Source organism: Syngnathus leptorhynchus, chromosome 17 (genome assembly GCF_054491065.1).
Source record: "Syngnathus leptorhynchus isolate UIUO chromosome 17, UIUO_Slep, whole genome shotgun sequence".
Classification (NCBI taxonomy): domain Eukaryota; kingdom Metazoa; phylum Chordata; class Actinopteri; order Syngnathiformes; family Syngnathidae; genus Syngnathus; species Syngnathus leptorhynchus.
In genome coordinates, this window is record NC_141211.1 from 532,512 (window position 1) to 558,996 (window position 26,485).

General features: G+C 49.9%; 1 protein-coding gene across 3 annotated transcripts; it reads left to right on the forward strand.

Annotated features, from left to right (window-relative positions):
- The first annotated feature begins 169 nt into the window (after nucleotides 1-169).
- LOC147042799 (polypeptide N-acetylgalactosaminyltransferase 10-like) lies at nucleotides 170-20,273 on the forward strand. Of its 3 annotated transcripts, none has more exons than XM_085936565.1 (12): nucleotides 170-496; nucleotides 10,613-10,715; nucleotides 10,783-10,921; nucleotides 11,807-11,973; nucleotides 16,190-16,375; nucleotides 16,487-16,670; nucleotides 17,148-17,304; nucleotides 17,735-17,842; nucleotides 17,922-18,143; nucleotides 18,205-18,321; nucleotides 18,738-18,887; nucleotides 18,955-20,273. In XM_085936565.1, the coding sequence occupies exons 1-12, from the start codon at nucleotides 332-334 to the stop codon at nucleotides 19,123-19,125; spliced, it is 1,869 nt and encodes a 622-aa protein (XP_085792691.1). In that variant the 5' UTR covers nucleotides 170-331; the 3' UTR covers nucleotides 19,126-20,273. The 3 variants fall into 3 exon arrangements, with proteins under 3 accessions (XP_085792691.1, XP_085792693.1, XP_085792694.1); XM_085936567.1 differs by having other exon boundaries at nucleotides 17,148-17,265; XM_085936568.1 differs by having other exon boundaries at nucleotides 346-7,870.
- Nucleotides 20,274-26,485: the final 6,212 nt, after the last annotated feature.

The following is a 26,485-nucleotide window of genomic DNA, read 5'->3' on the forward strand; positions in this document are numbered from 1 at the left end:
TTTTCCTTTAGAATAGATTTTCTTTTTTTCTAACCGATGTTTTGACACGTCGCTTATATTAACTTGAAAAAATAAAAGAAAGAACTCTTTTCTAAATGTAATATTACTAGCCCTCCTCCTCCAAGGGGTGGGTGGCTGGCTTTCCCCGCCCTCTAGCGGCAGACAGTCGGCGCGCCGCCCATTCGGCGTCGCAGCTCCGTGCTGACGGACTCCTTCCGTCCCGCTGTCAGATAGGAAGTCCCTCCGGTCGGATACAGCGAAACGAGCGTGCACTCCCGGGGGAGGCTCTCCTTGGTTCCCCAGCGCCGCTTCCTTTTCCCCTCCCGAAGAGATGAGGCGGAGGGAGAAAAGGCTGCTGCAGTTGGCCGGGCTTCTCATCGCGGCTTTCCTCTTCCTCCCCAACGTCGGCCTGTGGTCCTTGTACCGGGATCGGGTGTTCGACAACCCGCCAGACGCGGCAGTGGCACCGGCTGCGGCGGACGGACCGCAGCTTCAGGTGAGGCGCAAGTCTTGTCGTAATGCGCGCGCGCAGCGGTAAGCAGAGCGACGCGAAGGTCGAGGGTGGACTTGCAGTCTTAGTTTGGCTTGGCTTGGCACGGCACGGCACGGTAGCTATTTGCCAAGCTCTCGGGTGGACTTCCAGTCTTAGTTTGGCACCTTGCTAGGTAGCTAGCTAGGTAGGTAGGTAGCTAGCTATTTTGGCTGTGAGCGACCTTGGCGGCCTTTTTCGAATAGTCATGTCAGCGCGGTGGCCCAAGCGACCAGGATGTGACCAGGATGTGTCCAAGATGTGACCAGGATGTGTCCCGGGGCCACGTCGCCTCGCCAGCCACCCCGGAGCGAGTAAACGTCACACTTGAGGAAGTTGCCGCGGCCGCCGCCACATCACAGCTTGACAGTCGATCGCAGCGTTGGCTCTGAGCGGTGCTGGCTTTGCCACGACCCCCCAGAAAAGGACACCAAAAAGAAACAAAATCCACGTCAGTGAAGACGTGAAAACAACTTTCATTTACATTCTCGACAAGAGTGTTTGTTGACATTTGATTGCAACTCTGGCCTACTTTATACAATGGCGAAGCGAACCTGAGTGCTAAAGAATATCCTAGAGAAAGATCATCATCCATCAGAGAGTGCGGGCAAGCGGGCGGGGACAGTTTGCTGCTGTTCCAATAGGATGTCATCTGACTGCAGGATCAAAAAAGCAATCACGTAATGACAGATGAATAAGCAAGTGTACGCTCCCTGCCTCTCGACCTATGTACCAAAGCAAAATGGCATGCGTGCGGTACAGTACATTGGAAGAAGTTGAAAGTCATTTTCATTTCAGAACACACTCATTGGCCAGTGCATTAAAGTGCTGGTTTGCTTTTTCGTAGCATCACGGTCAAATGAATTTGACCTGCTACTCACCGTTACCAAGTCGCAGCGTCCGTCCGACATTCCTGCACATCGTGGGCTTGAGTGCGGCGACCCCACTTGGGTCAAATCTGGCACAGTGGCAGGATTCGACCCCCGAGCTCTGAAGTAATAATCAAATTAGGCCGGCGCCCAACTTGGAGCGAATGCCTCGACTGGTCTTTTCATTTTATGGTAGCTCCACATAAAACAAACGTTTGTTTGGGTCAAATGTTCCCTGTGCTTGCTCCCTCCCCCAAAATGAACCCTGGCAACCCGACAATGGCGCTTCCTCTTCTTCAAACGGGCCCAAATGTGCTGAATAGAGGCTTTCATGGAATGCGCACGTGTGACCAGAAGGACGTTTCAGAGCCAGTTCTTCAGAAGAAAATGTCGATGAGCTGTAATTCCAAGCGTGACACATTTGAACAGAAGCTCATTTGTGGCGTTTGCGAAACGGCGTTCTCATTGGGCGCGCCTGCGGAGTTGATTTGTCTGGATTTGATATCTCGCCTGACAAGCCACGTAATGAATGGGATTAACGGCGCAGAGAGCCCGTTACGTATTAGCAAACAGCGCGATAACAGCTGTCGAGCTTCGGAGTCATTTAATAAGTCAGCCGTTGGGAGGATACGCAAAGACGTAAGCGCCGACTGACTGACTGACTGACTGACTGACTGACTGACTGACTGACTGACTGACTGACTGACTGACTGACTGACTGACTGACTGACTGACTGACTGACTGACTGACTGACTGACTGACTGAAAGGCAGGGAGACCGGAAGAGTCATCGAAAGGCGTGGACAACCTTCCGCGTGCCATTGGGTCGTCGTCTGGATATAAAAGGGAAGTTGGCAAAGATCGACGGCGGGCAAATGAGAAGGCTTCGTTTACGGCTCCGTTGGCAGCGTGGCCGCATGTTTGTCAGCGCGGGGAGCTCGCGAGCTTCCGCCGCACTCGGACATCCGTCCATACCTTCTATGCGCTTAGGGGGCGCGCCAAATATCCTCCAAAAACACAACGGGCCCGAGCGTGAAAGATGAGGTATTGAAATCCTGAGTGAATTTTCTCGACACGGCGCCGGTCGGCAATTAAAGGACTCGCGTCGTCGGCTCGTCGTTTTTAATCCTGTGAGGTGAGGAGCAATTAGAGAAAAGTCTCGGAGAAGGATTTAAATTATTAAGCGCGGATTACGATAGTGGATGTGAAAGTTGGTTTTTCGCCCAGCAGAGTTGAAGGCGTGAAAGCAGAGAGGACAGATTATCAAAATGGCCCAAACATTTGTGCAAGAACAACAATTGATCTGTGAGCCATTTGGGGATTTGTAGGAAAACCAAAAAGGCAAATTGTGCGAGTTGAGTTTGGAAACTCCTTCCTAGTTTTTTCCTTTTTTTTGGTAGCAATTCCAAGCCTGTTACTTTTTGCTACTCGTGTTTGCTTTGTGGGCACAATGTCTGCAGCGCTCCTCTTTGAGATAAAGAAAGCTAATTAAGTTCCCACTGGTAATCCAAAAAACACGTACAGACTATAAATACTCTGCAGCTTGCGTTAGCAGATTTCCGCGTCTCTTTGTGAACAACACAAACGAAACGAAAGCAATGTCATCTCTCTGTGACCTTTTCGGTGGAGGTGTTTTCTTTGGTTGTCGGTCTGGCAAGCTGACGGCATCTAAATGAATTATTGAAGTGACACAACCAATCAAAAGCACGAGCGGCGGGCGCTTTCAAGTTTCTTTTGCACTTTGACGCGGCTGTGTGGAAGGCACCCATGCGGGAGGGATGTCAACATTCAAATTGGGCCTAGAGTGGAAGTTAAGTTCTTCAGCAAACCTATTAGCTAGCATAATTGCCTAAGTAGGATACTCGTTTCAATATCATGAGCACAGGCAAACAAATATGCTCTCCAGCTCTTGACTGTTCGGAATTCTGCCTGTTTCTTCGATTTTGAGTGCAAATTTTGTCTGCAATTATTTCATCAAAAAGTCGAAGAAGCGGCTGGATTGTACTGCAAAGCAGACCCGGCGTACGTAATCTGCCCTCGAGTTAGTTATGTCAATGTGATGCGAGGCCAGCACCGCTAGCTAAGAGCCGTCTGTATTTCTACGGCCATTGGTGCGCTGGGCATCGGTGCGCTGGCTTGCCGTGCATAGATTGCATCTGGAAAGTGTTAAGCCCCTAGAAAGAGCGGCGAGACGGAGAGCGTGAAAGTCATTTGCCAAGGCAAGCGCTTGCCTTCAGCTTTTCGCTACCGGCGGCGGTTCTGATAAAACACCTCAGGAGGGAAACGCTAGCCCGAGCAGGTAAACGAGGTGTTTGTTCATAGGCTGACCTTGTTGGAGAGCGCTTTCCTTCCCCCAGGTCCTGGCACGCACAAGGCGGGCGGCCAGGTGTCTCGCTCTCTCGCTGGCTGGCTGGCTGGCGCAGAAGCTGCTCAGTATGCCGATCAGGTGGGTCGCCCGTGCGCTGTGGCCCAGAGCAGCCAAACCAGGGCGAGGGACAGGTGCAGCAAAGCAACAAGTCGGCCTTTTAATTACTGCAGAAGATGTTTTCACCTTTTAGATGATTCAACTAATCCCCCAGCGCTAGTTGCTGTTTGAACCCTGCCTTAAAGCCTTTTTTTTTGTTTGTCCTTGGCACGAGCCTTTATTTTTCAAACTTTTTTTGTGGTGTTGTTCCATTTGTATTCATGTACAGCAGCTGCTGTAGCATTTAACGCGCTGGATGAATAAAATGGAGTTGAGTCCTTGACAGCCCACCACCGACACAAAGGTGACTCCCTCCATCTATTTGACAGCACGCAAACAAAAAAGGAACTCGGGTTAGTGAGTGTGGATAGGAGCGCATTTGCCAGACAGGTGCGGGCGGCGACAGCCACTTTCTTTCTTTGTCAGCCGCAGTCATGAACGTTGGACTCTGGATTCTTATCTGACCCTGGATATTTTCCCCCATAAAAGCATCTTTGGATGATTGATGAAAGGTTCCCTGGGCGACGGAGAGGCAAATATTTGCAATTCGTCGCCATTTGAGATGGCTTTTGAAAAGCTACATTTGGCAGTTGCGAATCAATGTGTTGAGACAAAACGCCAATTTACACATGACTTATTTGGCAGCAGTCAAGGTGATGAGGCACTTGTGGCTGTTTAATGAGCCCGGCCGCCGGGCGAGCGGGCGTCACGCAGAAGGTCACTTCCATACAGCTTCTCGGAAAGCCTGAACTTAGATCATCGCTGCACTGTTGCCGGTTAGTCTGGTTGATCTCACACTAATTGACACTTTCAGTTTACAAAGGAACTTTAGATAGAAACCCGAAACCACGGGTGTCAAACGCAAGGCCCGGGGGCCAGATACGGCTCGTCACATCATTTTAGACAAATTGTGGATCCACTTCATGTGTCATATTGCCTTCCGAAGAAAACAATGCAGCCCGCGCCAAAAATGACTCTGACACCCCTGCCCTAAACATTGTGGAAGTCACCCATTGATGGTATCGTATTTTTTGGAGCTGTTACTTTTGTGTCACTACTGCTTTCAGAGTCCAAACTGTGCTCTGCTTTTTGTGGTCAAGGCTGTTCTGAAGGTTGACCTCGCAGAAATGTCTCGCTCCGCTAAACCGTGGCCTTTTCTGGCCGAGCCGCTCGCAAGAACACCGGCGGATGAACTTAACCGGGCTGGATCGGTACACGTCGAGCCACGTGCGGCTTCTCCTTTTCTTTCACAGGCATTCATTGGAATTCATGTCAAACTATGCATCAAAACGCAGGCTGTGTGGGCGAAGGTGAAGGACACCCAGCCCGGAATGAATACGAGCACAGCTGCAGAAATGGAGACAACGACGTTGCCAGGCTTGTCTCAGCTCCTCACCTGTTGGCACGCGCTCTTAAAGCCAGAAATGTGCGAAAATGAAAAGGGACTCAATCGCCTCCACGCAATTGTCACGGGCCGAGCTGAGCCAGCCATCCATCCGTCCGTCCGTCCGTCAAATCCACAAAATCCTTCATTCGACGCCTGTCTCTGTTGCTGTAAACGAGGGGAGGGACGCACCTCACCTCCACGAGAAATGTAGAGCGAGCGGCTACACTTCGGGGGCACTTTGAGTTCCAAGAGTGTAGAAGCGTCCCGTGGTTTATGGCTCCTTATCTATATCTTGAACCTGATCCGTCGCGTTTGTTGCCTCGTTCTTCACGGATCTCGCCGATTGGTCACGTCGCCCCTAGCGGCAGCTAAGGTGGACATTTACAACAAGGGAGCGAGCCAGGGAACAGACTTGGTCAGCGTTGTCCAGATGTTTTGTTTTTCTCTCATCCAATCCCAGCGGCAGCTAAGGTGGACATTTACAACAAGGGAGCGAGCCAGGGAACAGACTTGGTCAGCGTTGTGGAGATCTTTTGTTTTTCTCTCATCCAATCCCGTGGCCCAATTGTTAACAAGCATCAAATGTAGCTGTTGAGCCACATCCCGCATTGATTTAGTTTGACTCCCAATAGCCGGCCGGGAATCCGTGTCCCGGCTTGGGAAGCTCCGCCAAACGATGCTAGCGGGACTAAGACCACGGAGGCATTTACGGATCATTATGTAAGCCGCCACGTCTGTCCTCTGGCTCCCGGTTGGCCCACGCAAAGCCGGCAGCGAAGAGATAATGTCCTGCTTACGGACAAGAAAGTCTCGGGACACTGAGAGGATGATTGCCGACTTTACCGTCGAGCAGGTGACCCACCAAAGTAAGTCTCCACTATGGATTGTTGATGGTCAAAGCGGAAGGGATTTGCTGGCAAATCCAAGCACGAGATGGTGTTGCTTAAGTGGGATTCCCTGTTGAAGGATACATTGCAGACCTGACTGTGACAGGAAAGGACATTTTTGGATAGTTTGACACTAATTTGCCAGCCATAGCTCGTCTCAGATGGTGAAGGTACGATGTCACGGGTTCGAAAAGTCATCTCGCCGTGCTATTATTTCCTTGCATAAAATCCAAATGAAGTCTTTGAGAAGTACTTCTTATCTCCAAAGGTGCTTCCGCGGCGACCCTTTGTTTTGAGCAAATTGATTTGAGCGATTCAGTTGATCGCGTAGGAATGGCTTTCTTTTTGCTAACGTAAACAGTTATTTGGCACGACGGATATGCTACGCTACAAAGAAGATAAAAATCTCTCTCTCTTTTGCTAGCACGAGTTTGGCTGAAAGTAGGGAGGCGGCCATCTGTCATGGCCTTTGTCCAGTATCCGTCTTGTGACGGGAGATGAGAGGCTGCGCTTCCAGGGAGGTCCCAATGCCTCAATCTCTGCTTGGCCAACCGTGGAAGTGGGGAGACGCTTTTGGACAAAACTCCTGGCTGGCTTTTCTCCAACTCTGTCAAAAGCGAAGAAAGCACTCAACGCCAGTCGATGTTTTCACAACTCTTCCCTATGTTTTATTCATGCCATTTTGATCCCCCCCCCCTCCTCAGATGGTATATGGTTGTTTGTTTTTGTTTTCTTTCCGCTCCTACCTGTCCCAGGCATTGGTCTTTTTGTAGCGGTGGGAAGTATTTTAACCTGCAATGGCACCAAAGTATCAGCGTGGAATTGAATTGTGGGGAGGCAGCAGGTGCAGTTGACCGCAGTGAAAGATGGATTTCCTCCCTCTTGCGCATTTCTCAACCGATTCCAAGTTGAAATTGTTCAGCTCTCTGGAGCGAGTGCTGTTCCTCCATTGGCAATTTCTGAGACAAAGCAAAACGGTGCAAAATGTGCAATTTAGTAGCGGTCTCTGACGGAGGTTTTTCAACTCCTCCAACATAGATGGATGGCATTAAGACCAAAACAATCCATTGCTCTTGAAAGTTAGCCATGGAAAAATATCAAGGTCTTAAATGAGTGTCGTCAATCTGTCCTCCTTGCTCGGAGCCGGAAGTGGAGCTTTTGGAGGGCTATTTTTAGAGCAAGCAGGTTGGCGCCGTTTTCTTTCTGTGTGATGAGCCAGGACGGGAAGAGCAAACGGACACGTCTGTGGAGCGTTTGAAAGGCGGAGGACGAGGAACGGGCCTACCCAGCTGGAACGTGGAAATTAATTACGTCTCTGCGGGTTTAGGCGGAACGGGAGCGCTCCCCTCTTCTCACCTTCGGTGTCTGTCTGCATTTGGCAGGAGGTCAAGGAAAGCCAAAGGTGAGCGATCCGACCACGTCACCACCTGGCGTGACTTGTTTTTGCCACCAGTGCGAACCTTTCCACTCCTTGCTCATTTTGAACCGCTGTCTGGCCCCCTCAAATGCCATTGCTTAATTGGAGTAATTTACGAGGCCCCGGGGCAAACATTTCTCATAATGAATGTACCGGAGTGTCAAGCCGCCGGCAATAAAATGAATTTTTAGTGCGGGAAGAAACAAATGTGTTGTATTTCTTCCCTTGCCGGTGCATTAGGTGATCATTCATGGATGACAGCGGTATTAGCAGAGCATCCAACCTTGAAATATGAACGACCACTCTGGAAACTTTCTGTGAGTCTAATCATGTCTGCTGAAAAAAAAAAAAAAAAAAAACATAACAGAATTTGAAATAAGCATGTGTAATATACATAGTGTATAATCGTAGATATATTTATACGTTAGCCTGGAGCTAGTCGTGATGAGAAAGTGTGTAACTTTGGCACGTATCGCCGTATAATGTCCCGCGACATCTGCTGACGGTCTGAACCTGCGGCGGCGGCAGCGGCACCAATCTCGTCCCGCGCCGCTGAATTGCAAACATAATCTGCTGTCGGGCGGATTACCGATTCCGGCGCGGAAATGAGGTTGGGCGGTTTCCGAGAGGCTCGTCCTAATCTAAAAATCCTTGGGCTGAGGTCAGAAAGAGGAAAGATGGCCGGATGACTGCAGATTCAGTTTGCTATTGTGCCGATTGAGAGGAAATGCCGCCTGCCCCAATCTCCAAAGCGGTTATTACATGGCATAAAATCACATTCCCTCGACTCTTCTCATCTGACATCACCGCAGTCCATTCGAGGTATGAGCGACCGAGCCGACGGCCGGCGACGTGCCAAAGCAGAGCCGCAAATTCCAAGCTTTTTGTCAGCTATCTCCAAACACCTGGCCGAGCGTGCCTCCCTCCCTCGCCATCCCTGCCGCCTCATTAAATTTAATGCTGCCTTTTAGCCAGCCATTTAACCGATGACAAAAGGCCACGTGTCAATCAGTGTTTGCGCAGGGATTCGTTATCCTGGCGGCTGCATCCAAATGGGATGAAAAGAACCATGGTTTGCTTTTGGTTCCTCCACTCCAAGATTTGAAGGGATTCGAGGCAACGGAGAAAGATGGGACGAGAGTCTTCCAAACGGTTGCCATGGCATCTGGTTCTTTGCTTTAGTGATTGATGGAGTTGCTAGTTAAACGGTGAAGCCACCTGTTAAGGCTTTCTTTCAAAGTCCAGCCATTTTGAAAAGGGACAACCTCCTCGTACTGTTCTTCCGGATGATTCCAACTCTTTCCCACTTTGGTCTTCACTTACTGTCCGTCTGGATTATGTTCCGCCGCCCACGTTTTCCCGGCGAACGCAATCTTTTTTTCTCAAGGTTCTTACGGAACGAGCTACGAAAGAAAGCCCCCAGAGAAACGCGGCAGAGTCGGCATATGTTGAAATTTTAATGGGGAGCAAAAAATGGGGCCAGCGCAAAAAATTCTTCGGTATAGATTGTCACAGATGGAGTCTATTTGCTTCGCCTGTCTCGTCGTTCTCGCCCAGTGCGGCCACCTCTGAAGAATAGAGGCAAAACCAAAGTGAAATGAACTGAATCATTTCTTGATTTTTTTTTTTTTTTTTTTTTTGTAGAGCCGGTAAGAGGATGCCAAATAATGGCTCACACCCTCTCCCTAGCAACATTAACGGACAATTCCTGCTTCTCTCTGTGTGTGTGTGTGTGTGTGTGTGTGTGTGTGTGTGTGTGTGTGTGTGTGTGTGTGTGTGTGTGTGTGTGTGTGTGTGTGTGCGTGCGTGCGTGCGTGCGTGCGTGCGTGCGTGCGTGCGTGCGTGCGTGCGTGCGTGCGTGCGTGCGTGCGTGCGTGCGTGCGTGCGTGCGTGCGTCATGGTGACCCAGACAGAGCTGTCAGTGCGTGCGTGAAAGAGGGCGCGGGAAAAAAAAAAAAAAAGGCCGGCATTGAAAGACATTTTGGGGCTGCTTGTTAGTCCGCCAAAAAGGATTTCAATTGCACAAATGACACCGAAATCACAATATTTCAAGTTTTCCAACATGGTAGAAGAGTGCTTAGCACATCTGCCGTACGCTTCTGAGGTTTTGAATCTCCACCATGGCCTGGGTAGGTTTTCTCCCCAAAATGGTTTTAAATGGGAATGGTGACTCCAACTAACTCAATCAATCAATCAATCAATCAATCACCAAACATTGCTAAATACTACATCTTGGATATGGGCCACTTGAACCTGGACTGTAAAATCCAACCCTAAGTGTTTGCTCCTGAAATGTCCTCAAGATGCATGAAACCCATCTTACAGCGCAGCGTGTGTGGCTGGCACTCCTTTGTTATTTATTCTGTGTCACGTTGTCACCAAGTGCTAGTTGGCTTGATAATTCATGCTAATTCATGCCTGCCGGTTGCGCCATTTGGATTTAAAGCGCGGGGCTAATTGCCGTTTCCTGTCACTAATTATTCCCGCGCCGACGCCGTGATCCGGCGTGCAAAAAATCCCACATCTGCACGTGCGCATCGACGCGTTTAGCACGTCTGGGTGCCGACGCCCTTTTGCATGTCAAGTGGCCGAGGTGCTAGGCACACATAAGATCCCCGCTTCGCCGCCGCCGCCACCGCATTGGTATTCACCTCGCGAGCTTTGCCGAGCGTGAAATAGAAGAGTACCCTTTTCTGCGGGTAAACTCTCAGTGGAGCATTGAGCAGGCTGCAACTGCTGCTCCTTTGAAAAAAAAAAAAAAAAAGAACCAATACTGTCAGGCAAGAGAAGTCTGTTGTATAACGGAAAGTTTTCTCTGCCCTGGCGCCAAAGAAAAAAATCTCATTCTCTCCGCCTTGTCTGTATTTACAGTACAATAAGAAGGCTCGGGCCGTGAACGTGGCTCCCTTTTCCTTGACACTGAATCTAACGGACCGTTGTTTGACCATTGATTAGAATGCCAAGCGCTTGGAAACAAAGATGAGAAACAAATTGTTCCTTCAAATGGTGTTACCTTTTGTTCCAAATCATACTCGATGTTTTGATGGCTGCTTTCCCAGGGTGTTAACGAACTGCAGAAGGAGGCTCCGGTGCTCAGAAACCCCCTCCAGAGGAAAGACTGGCACGACTACCAAGCCATCAAAAGGGATGCCTCCAGATCCGGTGGGTGGCTTTCCTCCCGTGATGTCACGTGAACATTGACAGCGTCTTCATCGTTTGATCCGTTCAGGTAACGGCGAGCAGGGGAAGCCCTTCCCCCTGACGGACGCCGACCGGGTGGACCAGGCCTACAGGGAGAACGGCTTCAACATTTACGTCAGTGACAGGATCTCCCTCAATCGCTCCATCCCCGACATTCGCCATCCCAAGTGAGTTGCGGCCGAGTCCCCGGGTATCTGGCGAACTAGCTTTCTACCAGCTAACTATAGCGCCTAGCTTCCTAGCTGCAGTATAGTTCTAGAGCTTGAACTATCGAATGGAGCAAGCTGACGACATTCCTAGCTTGCGCGCTAATTACCCGTCATCAGTGGTTTTACGGAGCACAACAAAACATGTTTTCAATGTATGGAGTTGTTTCCCATACCCTTCGGAATAAAGGGACATTTTTACTGCAAAAGAATCCATCTCCTGCCCGGAGACTGCGGGCGGCGGCAGGTTATGTATGGCAAAGATTGATCAACTGCAGAGGTGGGTTGGGGGGGCATCTCCAGAGCGGCCTATTGCCGCAGTCACTTGAGAAAGGCGTGCGTGCGTGCGTGCGTGCGTGCGTGCGTGCATGTGCTTGTGTGACCGCCGTCTAGCATCCAGATCAAACACCAGCGCCTTTCCTACCATTCCAATCAATAATCTCCAGTGGGCTGGATGGATCTGAGAAATTGAAATCCATTTGAGCAGTCCTAATCTCCTCTACTGTGTGTTTGGAGTGTGACGGCAGAGTGAAAGGTGTCTAATGGGAAGGCGTCACAGACCTCCCACAGCCAAATCGCTGGGAGACATTGATGTAGGAGGAGACAAATGAGAGCATCCCAAGATAATTCCCGTCTGGGCTGACTCGCGCCGTTAGACCTGCTTAGTATGACACCGTTAACGTAACTTTAAAATATGGATTGCTGGCGAGCGGCGTCACATGATTTCTTTCAACATGACATTACTGGAAGTGAGTTGCGAGGAATGAAAACCGCCCTTGATGCGCCGCTCCGGAAGCACCTTTCCGTTTCTCACATTGCAAATGTGTGTTGACGTTTGTGCGTCAGCTGTAAACGCAAGCTGTACGGCGAGAAGCTGCCCAGCACCAGCGTCATCATCCCCTTCCACAACGAGGGCTGGTCGTCGCTGCTGCGGACGGTCCACAGCGTCCTCAACCGCTCGCCTCCGGAGCTCATCGCCGAGGTCATCCTGGTGGACGACTTTAGCGACAAAGGTAAGGCAGATAAGGAAAGCAAGGGGAAAAAATGGAGACCAATGTTTCCTTCCGCCCACGTCAAGGAGGAATCATATCTCGCCGTGGATAGGAATATTTTCAATCGTTATCCTCTCGCCCTCTTCACTCACACGCCCTCTCTCCCTCCCTCGCCTACGCTCCCCCGTGACTCAGTGGAACGCACGTGGAACGCACGTGGAACGCACGTGGAACGCACGTGGAACGCACGTGGAACGCACGCGGAACGGCGGAATTCTCCTCCTGTCACCTCGAAGCCTTTCAGACAAAGTCACTCAGCTCCGTCGCTGCTCATTTTTTTTCAAGTAAACGAGCGACTGACGAGGAATCTCATATCTGCTCGTTATCAGCCGCCACCTCGGCGTGAGTCCGGCCGGGCGTGTGTCGCGGCCTACGGCAGATCCTCTCGCCGGAGCGGCAAGCCGGCCGGGCCAGTTGAATCCAAATTTTCCGAATCTGCAGCTTTGGCGGCTCTCCTAATCGGAGGAGGTGCGTGAATTGACTTTGGTGGGAGGTTGAAAAGCGTGCGACCGGCTAATCCGCCTTTCGGGCTCCATGACGAGCTCCGGGCCTGGAGATGACGAGGTGGGTTCGCTCTTCATTAGCCGCTAATTGAAATTCCTGGGCCCGTGGAGAGAGGGAGCCTGTTGGAGCTTGGCTCTCCCTGCTGGAAGTGTGTGTGTTTGCACATTGACCTCCCCTGGCATCCTTTCAAGGTGAGCCGAGTTAATGGGCTCATCTCTGGGCGGCGGATTCCTCTGCTCGCCCGCCATCTGTCCTGCGCCGAGACGGAGAGCCGGCGGGGCTGCACTTGATGAATTCTGACCCCGGTGGCAGTTAGACAGCCCAAGTGTGAAAACAACCACATGGAGCGTCAAAGCGCTTGGGCTGGGATTTTAAGCACGGTTATGAGAATGACGTGGCACAAAAGTGGGCTAGACAAAACGTGCGGGCGGGCGGGCGGGCGGGCGGGCGTACTTTTATTAGCTTTGAATGGCCAAATAGGCGCTTTTGACACGCGTGCCCAACGGATCAATCAAACAAATTGAAAGATTCAAATTGACATTGGTCTTTCAGGAGAGAATTTGCATCGATGAGTCCATTATTATGATTATTATTTGGTCTAAGTGAATCATTTGGCTTTGTAGCCTGGTGCGAATCCTCCTTGGTGGACCGGACCGGAGGTATATCTTTGCACGTAAGGGCGGGCGTGATTCAGCAACAACGTCAGCAATGTGTTGTCAACAGTGACTAAGAGTGAGTCCGCTCCGCTCTGCCGCTGTCAAGCCGCTTGACTTGATTTTCTCCTTTGACTTAACACTTGCGTCCGCTACAGGGAGGGCCATTAGGACTGCTAACGTCTCCGAGTAAAAAATGGTTCAAATATTTGAACAAGACCAATGTCAATAGAAAATTGCTAGCAATTTTTGTAATGACAATGAGCCCATATAAAATGACATCTGGCCCCCGGCCGGGCCTCGAGTTTGACACCCGCTTATGGGTTCAAGTCGGGATTTGAACTGTGGTTCTTTTTCTTACCTTGATTTCTGACGCTCAACGGGCGACACCCTGAAATTGTCCTCTCCTTTCATCAGAATGTAAAGCGTGGGGGGATCTTCCAATTTCCTCCAGACTGGCTTATATCATCACAGACTCCCTCCCTTGCTATTTGTTTTTCTTCTTTTTTGAAAAGCCGCTTCAAAATGCTCCCCGCACTACAGCATATTTTGGAGGAATAAATTAGGAGCTCGGCTCTTTGCGGGAAGTAATCCAGCAGGTTGAGAAGGAAGCGAGCGCTGCGGCTTGTCATGGATTCCGCTGCCAATTGAATGGCCCACTGAAAGGAATGTTGTTGGGCCAATCAAAAGACCATCAACGTCCATGACGCCAGATGCTGCCGATTGAAGGCGCGGTGCCGGACAAATGAACCGTGATGGCTCCGAAAAATAAGGTCATGCATAAAGGAGCCTTTAAGCCAGTCCGCACACATGAGGCGAGGCGGGTTATGGCGCCTAATATAGACTAATGCCTTTCCCGATGTGCGTGTGCCCGCTCTCAATTAGCGTGATTTAAAGGCTCGCCAATTGTCCAAGCCCTCCCTCTCCCAATTCATGAAGCGTAAATAATGAGACAGACGCCGTGAAGTTTCCTCGCCGCGTGAGCATGGAACGGAACGCCGGCCGCTTGTCAGGGTTATGCCAGAATCAGCCCGCCTGATCTTTAACCCAAATGGATCCCCTAATGGCTTGTCGCTAATGGCCTGACCCATTTTTTTCTTATCCCTCCTCAGTGGGGGTGGCGTCATTTGCTTTTTTGGGCAGAGCGCTTTGTTTGGAACATAGCATAACAAATACCACGATATTGAGGGCCTAACTTTCAGACGTGATGTCGGCCAAATAGGATTAAGTGGCAGAGGCTTGTTTGTTCCCCCTGCCAAAAAGCCACAAGCAGGCCTCACTGCACGAGCACTGACATCATCAAATCATCTTGATGTCTGATTTTACGGGCCCCTGTAAAAATGTGCCACATTAAACCCAATCGTATGGCTTTGGGGAAATGATAGAAGCTATTTGAAAGCCACGAAGGAGAAACGAGAAGACGTCGCTGGAGGTTTTGTTGCTTTTGGCTCTCCGTCGGGATTCCCGAGAGACCGTCGCTGCCGAGTGACATCAAGCCAGATGAGCAAACGCAAAGAAGCAGGCGAGGCGAGACGAGACGAGACGCCGTCGTCGAGTCAGTGCCCAGATAAAACCAGCCTGCGTGTCATCCTAGCAGCGGGTGTTTCTCCTTTAATGCTTTGCAAGGACCGTTGCTTGTCCTCCACCCTGTCCTCTGATATTCAGAATCCAATTAGTAGATGTGTTGCGAGGGCGGTGGGGGGGCTTTACTGACAGCGGGCCTTTTGTAAGAACTGTTATCAAGCAGGAACACCGACTGGGCTAATATTTGATTATTAATGAGGGCTCGGAATGTGCAAATAACAACCGGCCTCGGAGAACAAAAAAGGAGATTTTCACACATCTTTTGGAGTTTTGAAACAAAAACATGCACTCTTTTTGCGCTCAAGATTTAAACAGCACTTCGAGTCTGATACTTGTGGGGTAGGGGAGGCAGTGCGCTGTCAGGAGCCAGGAGAGGTCAGACCAGGCGAAGCAGTGCCAACCCCCTTGTTAAGAATGAGAGTCTCGCTAGGTAACTGGAATTGACCCCACGCGACCAAATGCCGTCGGCACGAGTGAGCCAGTGAATCATTCATTTGCAATGATCAGTCGAGCGACTATGAAGAGACGGACGGACGGACGGGGACAAACCAACGGCACGGCAGGCGTCCTCCGCCGTACCGCAACTGGCTTTAGCCCGCTTTTTTACGAGACCAGGCTTGTTAGGGGCGCTTGTACATGCTCTCTTTATTAAATTAGCACTAAAAAAGACAGAGCGGGCGAGCGAGCGGGCACTTTGTTTGTTTCGCCTCGTCAAAATGACGGCGTGGAATGAATCACGACCTCCAGACGTGAAGACTTGCAGCAAGCGAGGGAGGGAGTAGGGGGATTGATTTGCGTGAAGGCGACACAGAGGAGGAAAGCCTGGCACTTAGAGGCCATTTTGGGCTTGATGGATGCTGGTCCAGCCAGCGCCGCGACAAAAATGTCAACCTGTGGAAGACTTTGCACCTTTTTGTGTTTTTTATTTTATTGATTTATTTTGTTTGTGACACCTCAAACAAAAAGCGTTGGCTCCCTCCATTGCCTCCGTTAGCCACGTAGCAAATCCATTTCAGATAAAGCAGACTGTTGCTGAATACTGAGCATTGCAAGCCTTGCTCCTGTGCCAGCAATGTTTATGCATGCATCATTTTTGTCTTCCACTTGGATGCTTTTCAGTCTCCCTATAGTCCAACGACAGCAGTAAATAAGCCAAAAAGCTGCAGATTGCAGAAAAGTTTGTGAAAAGAACTTTGTCAATGAGTTATGATAAGAAAGGCCAAAAGGGAATATTTGACGTTTGGATCAGGTGGCGCTGCCAGATGTCTTTTTTTTTTTTTTTTTATCTTTTGTCACAGAGTAGTAAGGCGCTGTTAAAGATTGAAGTCAGCCAAATGCTGCTTTGAATCCTGAAACTTTTTTTTTATTTTATTTAGTAGGCATGTTAAGTCTGCTGAATCGCCATTGTGGTCATGATTTCCAAAAATGTCTCACAGTGCACCTGAAGGGGCCGCTGGATGAGTACATGGTCCGCCTGCCCAAAGTACGCATCCTGAGGAGCGAGAAAAGGGAAGGTCTGATCCGGACCCGTCTGCTGGGTGCCGCCGCCGCCAAAGGCGAGGTCATCACCTTCCTGGATTCTCATTGCGAGGCTAACGTCAACTGGTTGCCTCCGCTACTCGGTGAGGGGGCAATTTCTTTTCAAAAAGTCACACATCCTTAAAAATACACCTTCCTTCGAGAAAGAAAGAAAGCAAAATGGCACATCCTTAAAAACACAACTTGCTTCTCAGATCGGATCGCCCAGGACCGGAGGACCATCGTGTGCCCGATGATCGACGTGATCGACCACGACAACTTTGGCTACGAGATGCAAGCGGGCGACGCCATGCGCGGCGCCTTTGACTGGGAAATGTACTACAAGCGCATCCCCATCCCCGCCCGCTTGCAGAAGGACGACCCCAGCGAGCCCTTTGAGTGAGTGGCGCTTCCTGAGACTTTAACAGTGATGGGAAAATGAAGCTTCAAATTTGCTTCATCAACCAGTTGTAGTTTTGGACCCCTCTCGGTGGTTTAAATGACACCGCCTGCAGAACAGTTGAAATCAATTTCTTGGAACGAGTTGTCTCATCTGGCCCGGCGAGATGACCTTCATCAGTGCAAATCCAATCGGAGTGGCAAAGATTTTCATTGTGATTGACATTGACGCATGAAAGGGGCCGCTACCTCAATGTCAAAGGAGCAGAAATAGAAAGCGTGGAGTCGGCCGTTTCTAACTAAATCTGGGAATATTCACGGGCCGTTGAGTCAAATCTCGTTCCCCCTTCAAGTGAGATGACACTTGTTACCGCCCGAGCGTCCCGCCGAGACTTCGGCCGGCTGTCGATATGCTGATGGCTTCGGCAGCTAGCGCAAGACGCTAATGGATGTGCTCTATTTTTGGGGAGGATTTAGGTCTCCGGTAATGGCGGGCGGCCTGTTCGCCATTGACAGCAAGTGGTTCTGGGAGCTGGGGGGCTACGACACGGGTCTGGAGATCTGGGGAGGAGAGCAGTACGAGATCTCCTTCAAGGTAAACGGCAGGAGATGGAAGACAGCGCAGCCCGTCCAGGTGACGTGGAGGGGAAAAAGCTTTTCCCGCCAGTGTTCTCCTTTCAGCTCTTGTTAGAACGGAAGCCGAGCGACTTGACATCAATCTTGCTCACGCCGCTTTATTATTAGATTGAGCGTTTGTTTGCCGTTTCAACGTGAATTATTCCGTTGAACTCGGTCAGCATGCTAAGAAGCCGTGCCGTCAGTCAGTCCAGCGAGCCGGCTGCGTAATGGAATTGCACTTTGAACGAGTGCCTCGCTTTTGTCGTCTCACTTCATCAAGGCTGATGCGACGGGACGCGTGACGCGGCGCGAGAGCAAATGTTTGCCGCTTTTGTCAGGATTACGAATTGAACCGCGTTCCTCCTTGTTCGCGAAGTCTATCGGAAAGCAATAGGCGCAGATTTCCACGCTAGTAGCGACTGACGGCGAGTTGTTACCACGCTCAGGTCTGGATGTGCGGCGGTCGCATGGAGGACATCCCGTGCTCCAGGGTGGGACACGTCTACAGGAAGTACGTGCCCTACAAGGTGCCCGGAGGGGTCAGCCTGGCCAGGGTGAGTCTGGCTCCTTTTCTATATACGCACTCGGGTCGGATAGGCGGGCTCACAGCGGCCGGCGTCGCTCATGTCGCAGAACCTGAAGCGCGTGGCCGAGGTGTGGATGGACGAGTACGCCGAGTACATCTACCGGCGGCAGCCCGAGTACCGCCACCTGTCTGCCGGCGACATGACGGCGCAGAAGGAGCTGAGGAGACGCCTGGGCTGCAAGAACTTCAAGTGGTTCATGAGCCAGGTGGCCTGGGATCTGCCCGAGCACTACCCGCCCGTGGAGCCCCCCGCCGCCGCCTGGGGCGAGGTAAACCTTTTAGTCCTTGGAGGCCTTCTCGGACATTTGGTACCACGCCCTATCTTGGCAGATACGAAACCAGGCCAGCGCCATGTGTATGGAGACCAAGCACTTTGTGTCGGGAAGCCCCATCCGCCTGGAAAACTGCGCAAAAGTCCGAGAGGAGTTCAGCTGGAGCCACGGGCAGGCGAGTGCAAATCCAAAACCAAAGTTAACCCAAACAAAATGGCAGCACAAATGGGAAAAATGTTAAAGCCAATGTTGTACGTCAAGTCAATTGTTCTGTCACTGCTAGGATTCAAGTTTTTGGACCAAAATGTCAACACATTGTTCACTCTGAAAACCGTTCCAAAAACTTGATGCTCCAAAAAAAAAAAAAAAACAAGTAGAAAGTGAGCAAAAAACAAGTGATTCATTGTTTGAACAAAAAAAAAAAAAGAATGATAATCCCAACTGGCTCAGTAAAAGTTGAACAAAGCCATGAAACAGGCAAATTGCGTGCCGCTCAAATTAGCCGCCATCCCAAGTTGAATGACTCGCGTATTACTTTGAGATAGACACACTTGAATTGTTGATAGGCTTTCCCTCACTCACTCTTGGCAGGTCTTCACGTTTGGTTGGCGCGAGGACATCCGCGTGGGCGACCCCATGCACACCAAGAAGGTGTGCTTTGACGCCGTCTCCCACAGCAGCCCCGTCACGCTGTACGACTGTCACGGCATGAAAGGAAACCAGCTCTGGCGCTACCGCAAGGTAGGTACCGAGAAGGCCCGCCCGTCAGCCATTGGCTCATAGGAGTGTCGCCCGCCCCGCCCGGCAGGACAAGAGCTTGTACCACCCGGTGAGCAACAGCTGCGTGGACAGTGACGCGGCCGAGCACCGTCTCTACATGAACACGTGTAACCCGTCCTCGCCCAGCCAGCGTTGGCTCTTCGAGAAGACCAACGCCACCGTGCTGGAGCGCTTCAACCGCGGCGCCGCCGCACATTGAACGTCCCCTCTCCCCTGCCTAGCTGGTACCGTCCGTTGCTGCCGTTTACGCTCCGTCCTGGGGTGATGGGATTTAGCGATGCATTCCAATCCTGCCTGCTCCCCCCCCTTGGCCTTATTTTTCCTGCCTTTTTCTTCACCAGCGAGTTACTTATCTGTGGGCAGAAGCGTTGGTGAGTGCACCCCACCTTCACCCCTTACCCCCCCACCCCCCTGCCGTGTTTTTTTTCTTTCATTTTTTTCATTTCTTGACGCTCTCATGTCCCTCGTCACAGGCGGATGAGCGTGGGGTCGTCCCCGTCCCGCCTCGCCCCGCCTCGCCCCGCTTGTCGTGTGACACGGGAGAGGAAGGGCGACTTTAATGCACTTGTGATACACTTGAATGAAATCTTAGTGCCTTGCTGAACATTTTACATGTGTACGCACGCATGTGTGTGCGCGAGCGACAGCAAAAATGATTTGATCGGGGAACAGTGAACGTTCCTTTTCCAATGCTCTGCTCATTTCTGGGTCCAAAGTCAATCTGGAGAAAAGAGGATTTCTTCTTCTGCTCCAGTCTTCCCTCTGTGTTTTTTGTGGAGATCACGACAAACAAGTTTGGGAAGCTTAGCATGCGGCCCCCCCGTTGAATCGGTTCCACATGCGAGTGACTTTTGCATTTTGCACATTGCTCCACGAGTTGCCGCGTGCGTTCTCTGCCAGACCATTTTAAAGCCACGCTCTTGGCAGCTGTTTGAGAGGAGACCCACAAAATATTAGCAGCAAACAACAAAAGATGGAACGGATGCTTTCCTTTTAACCTGGATCAATAAAAACAAATGATAGTCTGTCCTTTAGTCAGTGGCACACGGGCCGGCCGGTTTCACTAACATGCCAGCTTCTGACCATACAGGGGAGAAAATACACAGAGATGAGTTGAACGTTCAATTTTGGAAATGGGTCCTTGAGACTTTCTGGAGTCCCGGTATACTAAACATTCCCGCTTAATTTAGTGTCTGTTGATAAAACTTGCATTTGTAATGTTTTCCCAACCCTGCAAGGCGCGCTCCTGAGTGAGTTTCAGGGTCTTTCACCCCAAGAAACAAGCGTGGCAAAAGTGGTGAATTGACGCCACGCGTAAAGGCAATCTTTTTTTTTTTTTTTTTTCTTCCAAGTAACTCATTTTGCCTGTTTCGATTTTCCCCAACATTTCTTGGTAAAGTTGATATGCAAATTTGCAGCCATCTCAATCATTTAGTTCTCCTCCCTGGTTAATGTGCGATGGAAACAATTCAGCAAAGAAACACGTTTTGTGTACGTTTGTCATGTGACTAATGTGCGTGTCGCCAACTGTACACTTTGTACGGTGGTTAAGACAACATCTTGATGATTTTCTACTGATGTTGCAAAAAAGTTTATTTAGATATTTAACAAAGTGTACAATGAAACTGGAGTTGTATGATATTTTTGCTGAAATTGTACAAACAAAAGAAACAAAATAAAAGGTTTCTATATTTGAACAAAAAACAGTTGATATCTTGGATTGATTCGATACATTAGCGTCGTTAGCTGACGGCTTCCGACGCGTAATCTAAACGACATGGTCATCAATCTCATTGGTTTGCTGTTTTTGCCGAGATTGTTTGCTGGCGGCGATGACGGTGCGCCATCTGGACCGCGTTGCCACTTTCTCATCCCGACCCCCCCCCCCCTTGTCACTTGTTATTAGTGCTCTGCTGTGACTTTAATCCCCTCACGCCTCCCCGGCGGCGGCGCGCAGCGCAAACGTACCCCACAAAGTCCTGTCCACGAAGAAAAGGCGATAGAAATGTTTTATCCCTCTGGGCCTGAAGCCACCCAAATTTTGCCAGATGAAGTTGTGGCGTTTTTTTCATATCATTATCATAATATATATATATATATGTGTAGAATTTTACAATAACATCAATATCATATATATATATATATATATATATATATATATATATATATATATATATATATATATATATATGATATTGATGTACAATGAAACTGGAGTTTCAAAGTTTCATAAGAAATACTTATGATAGGAATATCATATATATATATATATATATATATATATATATATATATATATATATATATATATATATATATGATATTGATGTTATTGTAAAATTCTACACATTTTTCTGACAATAGCACTTTATTCTCATGAAATTGCATTTCTAGGGAAGTTGGAAAATAATACTTGGACTTTACCAACTCGTACACTAAAGTTGTCTCGAAAGAATGAGTAACCAAAAAGTTGTTGCGCTCCCCCAGCTGCCTTTCCAAAGTCAAGTCAAAATGATGCATTCTTAGTTGACTTTCTTTGTCCACTCCAAGCAGCAAGAAAGCAATCTATCTCCCCTTCACCATGAATCATGGGCTTGCACGTGGCGTTAGCGTCACGCTAATGCGGCCGTAAATCTACGCGGCGGGAGCATGGCGGTGATAAAGAGATGAAGAGTAACGCCGTCACTTTTTAATTCCCCAGGATAATTCAGCTCCGGGCGAATGAAGCCACGCGCGGCTGGAGCATTTTTAGGGGAAAAGTAGCAGACAATGATTTTGGGGTTGTTTTTCTTTGAGTGCTTTATCATTGTTATTGCTTAAGGCAAGATTTTTAGCGCCATCCTACTGGGGATGCTTCTTTGGAAGAAAATGGCTCACTCCGAGCTGTAAACTATGACGAAGGTATCCCCGCGCCACAATTTGTCACGGTGACTACTCGTCCAAAACACGAGACGGCGTCAGGAAGGCAGGCCCGAAAAGCCACGAGGACTGCCGTCAAGCAGCAAAGATAAACATTGCCAGCATTTTGCTTCACATACTGGATAGCAGACAGATGGGGGAAAGTGGACATAACACACGAGGAAGGACACTTTGGCATCTCTGCAGCTGCTGTTTTGATGAGGGAGGGCGATGATCACAGAGGAGCACGCGACGGCTGTCGTTATCTTCAACACGTTTTTCCTCCTCACACTGCTGGATCGCTAACAAGAGCGAGTGATTGGCAGCTAGATAAATCCGCCCCAATAACGAGCGGGAAATCTATTTTCTTCTTCCCCTCCAACTGAAATAACTGGAGAGTTCTTTCAATGAGATCCCGAGAAAGCACCTGGCGAGGAAGGGAGGGAGGGAGGGCAGGCTGGGGTTTTGGGGTTGGTTTTGCAGAGATGCTAATTGGACCTTGTCTTTGCATCATCTAGTGTGGGATGATCAAGGTGTCAATTAGGGCGGCTTCATGAGGCCTTTCGAGCCAAAAGAGACGAGCCCAAGCGTCGCTCGCTCAGTCGGGCTTCTGACGGCTCGGATCGGCGGGGGATGAGCGTCACAGTTAAGAAAGTTGATCAAAGATGTTGTTGCGTACCTTTCTCAGTCAGCTGAGATTTGTTACCACTTAGCGGCGTGCAAATATGCTTGTATTTTCAGGCAGAAACAGACGAATCAAGCACAGAGCCGAGCCATTGTGCGAAAAGGAGCGCTGGAGCCAGAGTAGCTCGGGGCGGCACAACAATGATCAACTGCCGTAACTGTTTGAACCCCGACTCACAATAATCTTTTTAGCCGCGTGACTGGGCAACGAACGCGCCCCCCCCCTTTGCACTTCTTCTTCCTCGCACTGATCTCACATCACTAGATGGTATTCTCGTCAAATCTCCACCAGTTGCTTCTTTCATTATCTACCCAACCTTTCAATGCCCGCCAGACTTTTTCTTCCATTCTTGTAATGATCATCAGCTGTCAGTTTCACTGTGGTCCGGCGTCGCCATGGCGACTTCATCACTCGGCGTGTGTCCTTGTCGTTTATTTTGATCCCCGTTATGTATGGTGTGTCTAAAGTCAGTTTGATGAAAGCGACAGGATGATTTTGTCCAACATTTGTGCGCGCGGACCATCAACAGTTTGAGCGGCCAGCTGAGGTGCAGCCCAAGAAAACAAGACATGACATTCAAACAAACTTCATCTTCTGAGGCGGCTGAGGTGATTTTGCTGCAGTAGGCGGCAGCCACGCAGGCAGCAGACAGGCAGCCACGCAGGCAAGCAGCCACGCAGGCAGGCAGCCACGCAGCCAGGCAGCCACGCAGCCAGGCAGGCAGTCTGCTAATCATCTGATGAAGCAAGAGCCTCCGGGCTGCGTTTGAACATGGCAGTTTTCCATAAAGGCACGGGGGTGGGCACAAGATTTGATTCGATAGCCCAACACGAGGCTTTCTGTTTGTCATCCAGTTCTATCCGCATTCACTACATTGTTCGAAACTCCAGAAAGAGTCCTTGTGATTGGTTTATAATGTCACTCATACGTAGCATGAGTTAGCATCCAGAGTTAACCGCTAACGTGTTGCATGAGTTAGCATTCAGAGTTAACCGCTAATGTGTGGGGGTTGTTTTGGCTCCGGTGTTGATCCACAGGTCCAATTATCCAGCCGTCCTCCCGAGCTGACGAGTTTCCGTTGAGCTTTCTCCGGCTAATTTGTCCTTTTCACATTTGTGCCAATCCCGTTCGGTCGCGCTCGGCCTGCGCCGGCAACCTCGAGCCGTCCGCGGAGACTAATAGGCGGCACCGGGGAAGAGCGGGAGGATCCATAAAGTCGATAGCAGATGAAAGCACGTACGAAGGTGTCCTGTCCAGCTAGCGTCAACGGGCTAATAGAACATGAGTGCTTTTATTGCACGGGCCCGCTTTCAACCTTCGCCGGCAGGACATTGGCAGCTGTGTGTGTGAGGGATTCAAAGGTTCATCCCCAAAATAAGTCCCATTTGTTTTGATGTGCCTGCCTTACGATTGACTGACGGCCGCGACCCTGAAAATGACCTTTTCTTTTAAAAAAAAGGTGCCGGCCGCCAGACGGCCAGCGCGGGAGGGCGAGGCGGCTTCCTGATGAGGCGGAAAGAGTAGCAGAGGTCTCTCCGAGTGACCTTCACGGAAGGACGCTTTGGGCCGGGGTCGCCGTGGGTCAGAGCCTCCCTCACCTGGGAGGAAGCGTCCGTCCACCTGCGTGCGCTCACAAGTAGGCCTTCGGTCAAAAGCACGAAGTAGAGATGAGGACTCTTTGCTTGACGCTCTATTTGCCAACAAAGGCCGAGGACTCCTCTCCACTGTGAAAACGATCATCCGTAATGAGCCGGGCCAACGTTAATCAACATTGCCCATTAGCGCCGGTCACGCTGGTCATTTCCACGCATTTTCTCCTGGAGGCTTTTCAGAAGGATCCTTTCAACCTACTCGTGGTCAATTGGGTGTTATGAATATGCCACGTGAGAGTTTGAACTCATCCAAATTGGCGGGCGGCGAATCCCGCTGAGCAATCAATTACAAGTGTGGCAGGAAAATGTCCTTGTCTTGTAACGAAACGTTTCTGACACTTATTCAATGGAGTGGACACAAAGCGCTCCCTCCCACTTCGCCGTGACTGACGTCGTCACCGCAAAATGGCGTCCATATATTTCCGGCGGGACCTGTCATGCCGTTTTTTGTCCTCATCCTCAGCCGGTTGTCACCAATAACAACGCTGACGTCTTTCTTAAGCGCAGACAATTTCGCACATGTCGACAATTTATCGCGGGTCTCCGAGGTGTTAAGGAATGCAACAAAAAAAAAAAAAAAGAAAGAATGGCTGTCAGACTCGGAGAGGCGGAAGCATGTGTGTGGGGAGGGGAAAAAAAACAAGCCCGAAATAGATATTCTGTCTCCCGTGTGTTAAGCGTGTGTACGTCGATTCGGTGAAACAGGCGAGGTAATTCCTCCGCCCCGAATTTAGCTCGGCAGAAAAGTCGCTTGATATGCAAATGAGCTGATGAATGTTTCATGCCGTCTTGGCAGTATCAAATATACATCCCAACTTGTACATGACGAAGCCACTTTCAAGATGAACCATTTGCGTAGGACAACACGACGGACTGGACCAATATGAAATATTGCATCAAGTCCACCGCCACAAGGTGGCGCAGGAGCCAAAACTGCTGGCGGTACTTTCAAGATACGCTCTCGGAATAAATGCGATTTTTATTTTCAAATCAAACTTGTCACTATCGATCGGGTCGAAGCCGGCTAACCGGAATGCTCCTCCCCCCTCGGCATTGCGCGCATCCCGCCGCCTCATGTTGCGTTCCTTTGGACTAAACGCCATCCATCATACTTGGAAAAGCATATTAGCCGACGGATGAATTATTCAACGGGCGATCTGGACTGGACGCCAGCGGAGACGACGGCTTCTCCCCCCCACAACCGCTCAAAGCGCTCGCTCTAATCCAATTGTGGCTTTTCCGAGAGTTCCATCTGGTGGCATTAAGCGCAAAGACAACTGTACTTGTCCGTCGTGATTGTTTTCGAAGGGCCTTCAAAGTCAGTCGGCAGTGTCGCGACAAGACACAGTTTGCATGAAAGCTTTCAGCTCGGCTGGGTGTCATCTTAAATCGTGTTGCGTAACGCCGCTTTCTCGCTAACTGGGGTGTATTGCGCTACAGAATAAAAGATAGGGCGTGTGTGGGGGGGGGGGGGATCCTTTTTTTTGCAACACAAGTCACGTGATGTGACCTATACTCAAGCACATGCTAAACAAAAGAAGCCGTAAAAACGAAACGATGTGAGTGGGGATGAAATTGTCGAGGTGTACAGCACTGAAACAAAGAAGCCGGCAGAAGTGAGGCCCGTCTGCAATCCGCTGCCGCCGCCGCCGTGCTTAATCAGCCCGCTGTGAAATGTCATTAAAAAGGGTTGACGACAAACCCATTTCCAGGGAAGGTCCTATTCTCGTTCCGTGCCGGTAGCTTTCACCCTTCGGGATTTATTTTATCCAGCTGGCCCCAAATATACACACACAATCATAGAGAAGAGCTCACAGGGTAAATAGTTACCGAGGCAGCAATAAAATCAATTAGGGATCTGCTCGGAGCTTTTGCAGCCTCACTGCAGCACAGCAGATAGCAAAGCAGCTTGAGATGAACCCGAGGACCAAATAGCTGCCAGCGGCAACCAACTTTCACTGAAGAAGGTCTAGTAGTACTTCTTTTTTGTGATGTCACTACAGAAAACATCAATGATTGAATGGATGTCATGTGACCTGATGTTACGCGTGTCACAATTTAGCCTATGTAGCAAAAACCATCGCAGCGTTATGTAGCATAACACTTTTTGCTATTACGGTATAACTGTTGAATCCGCCCCGAAAAATCACATTATTCTGATGACATCCCATTCCGGACAGAAATGTAAAAACGTTGCTTCCGGCATCGTCTCTATAAAGGTTTTAGGACGCTTTGAGATCAATCCAATTGACTTGCAACGAGGCAAAAATGTTGGATGGCAATTATTCAGCGGGAAATGAAAACAAACAACGGCGACGCGTAGAC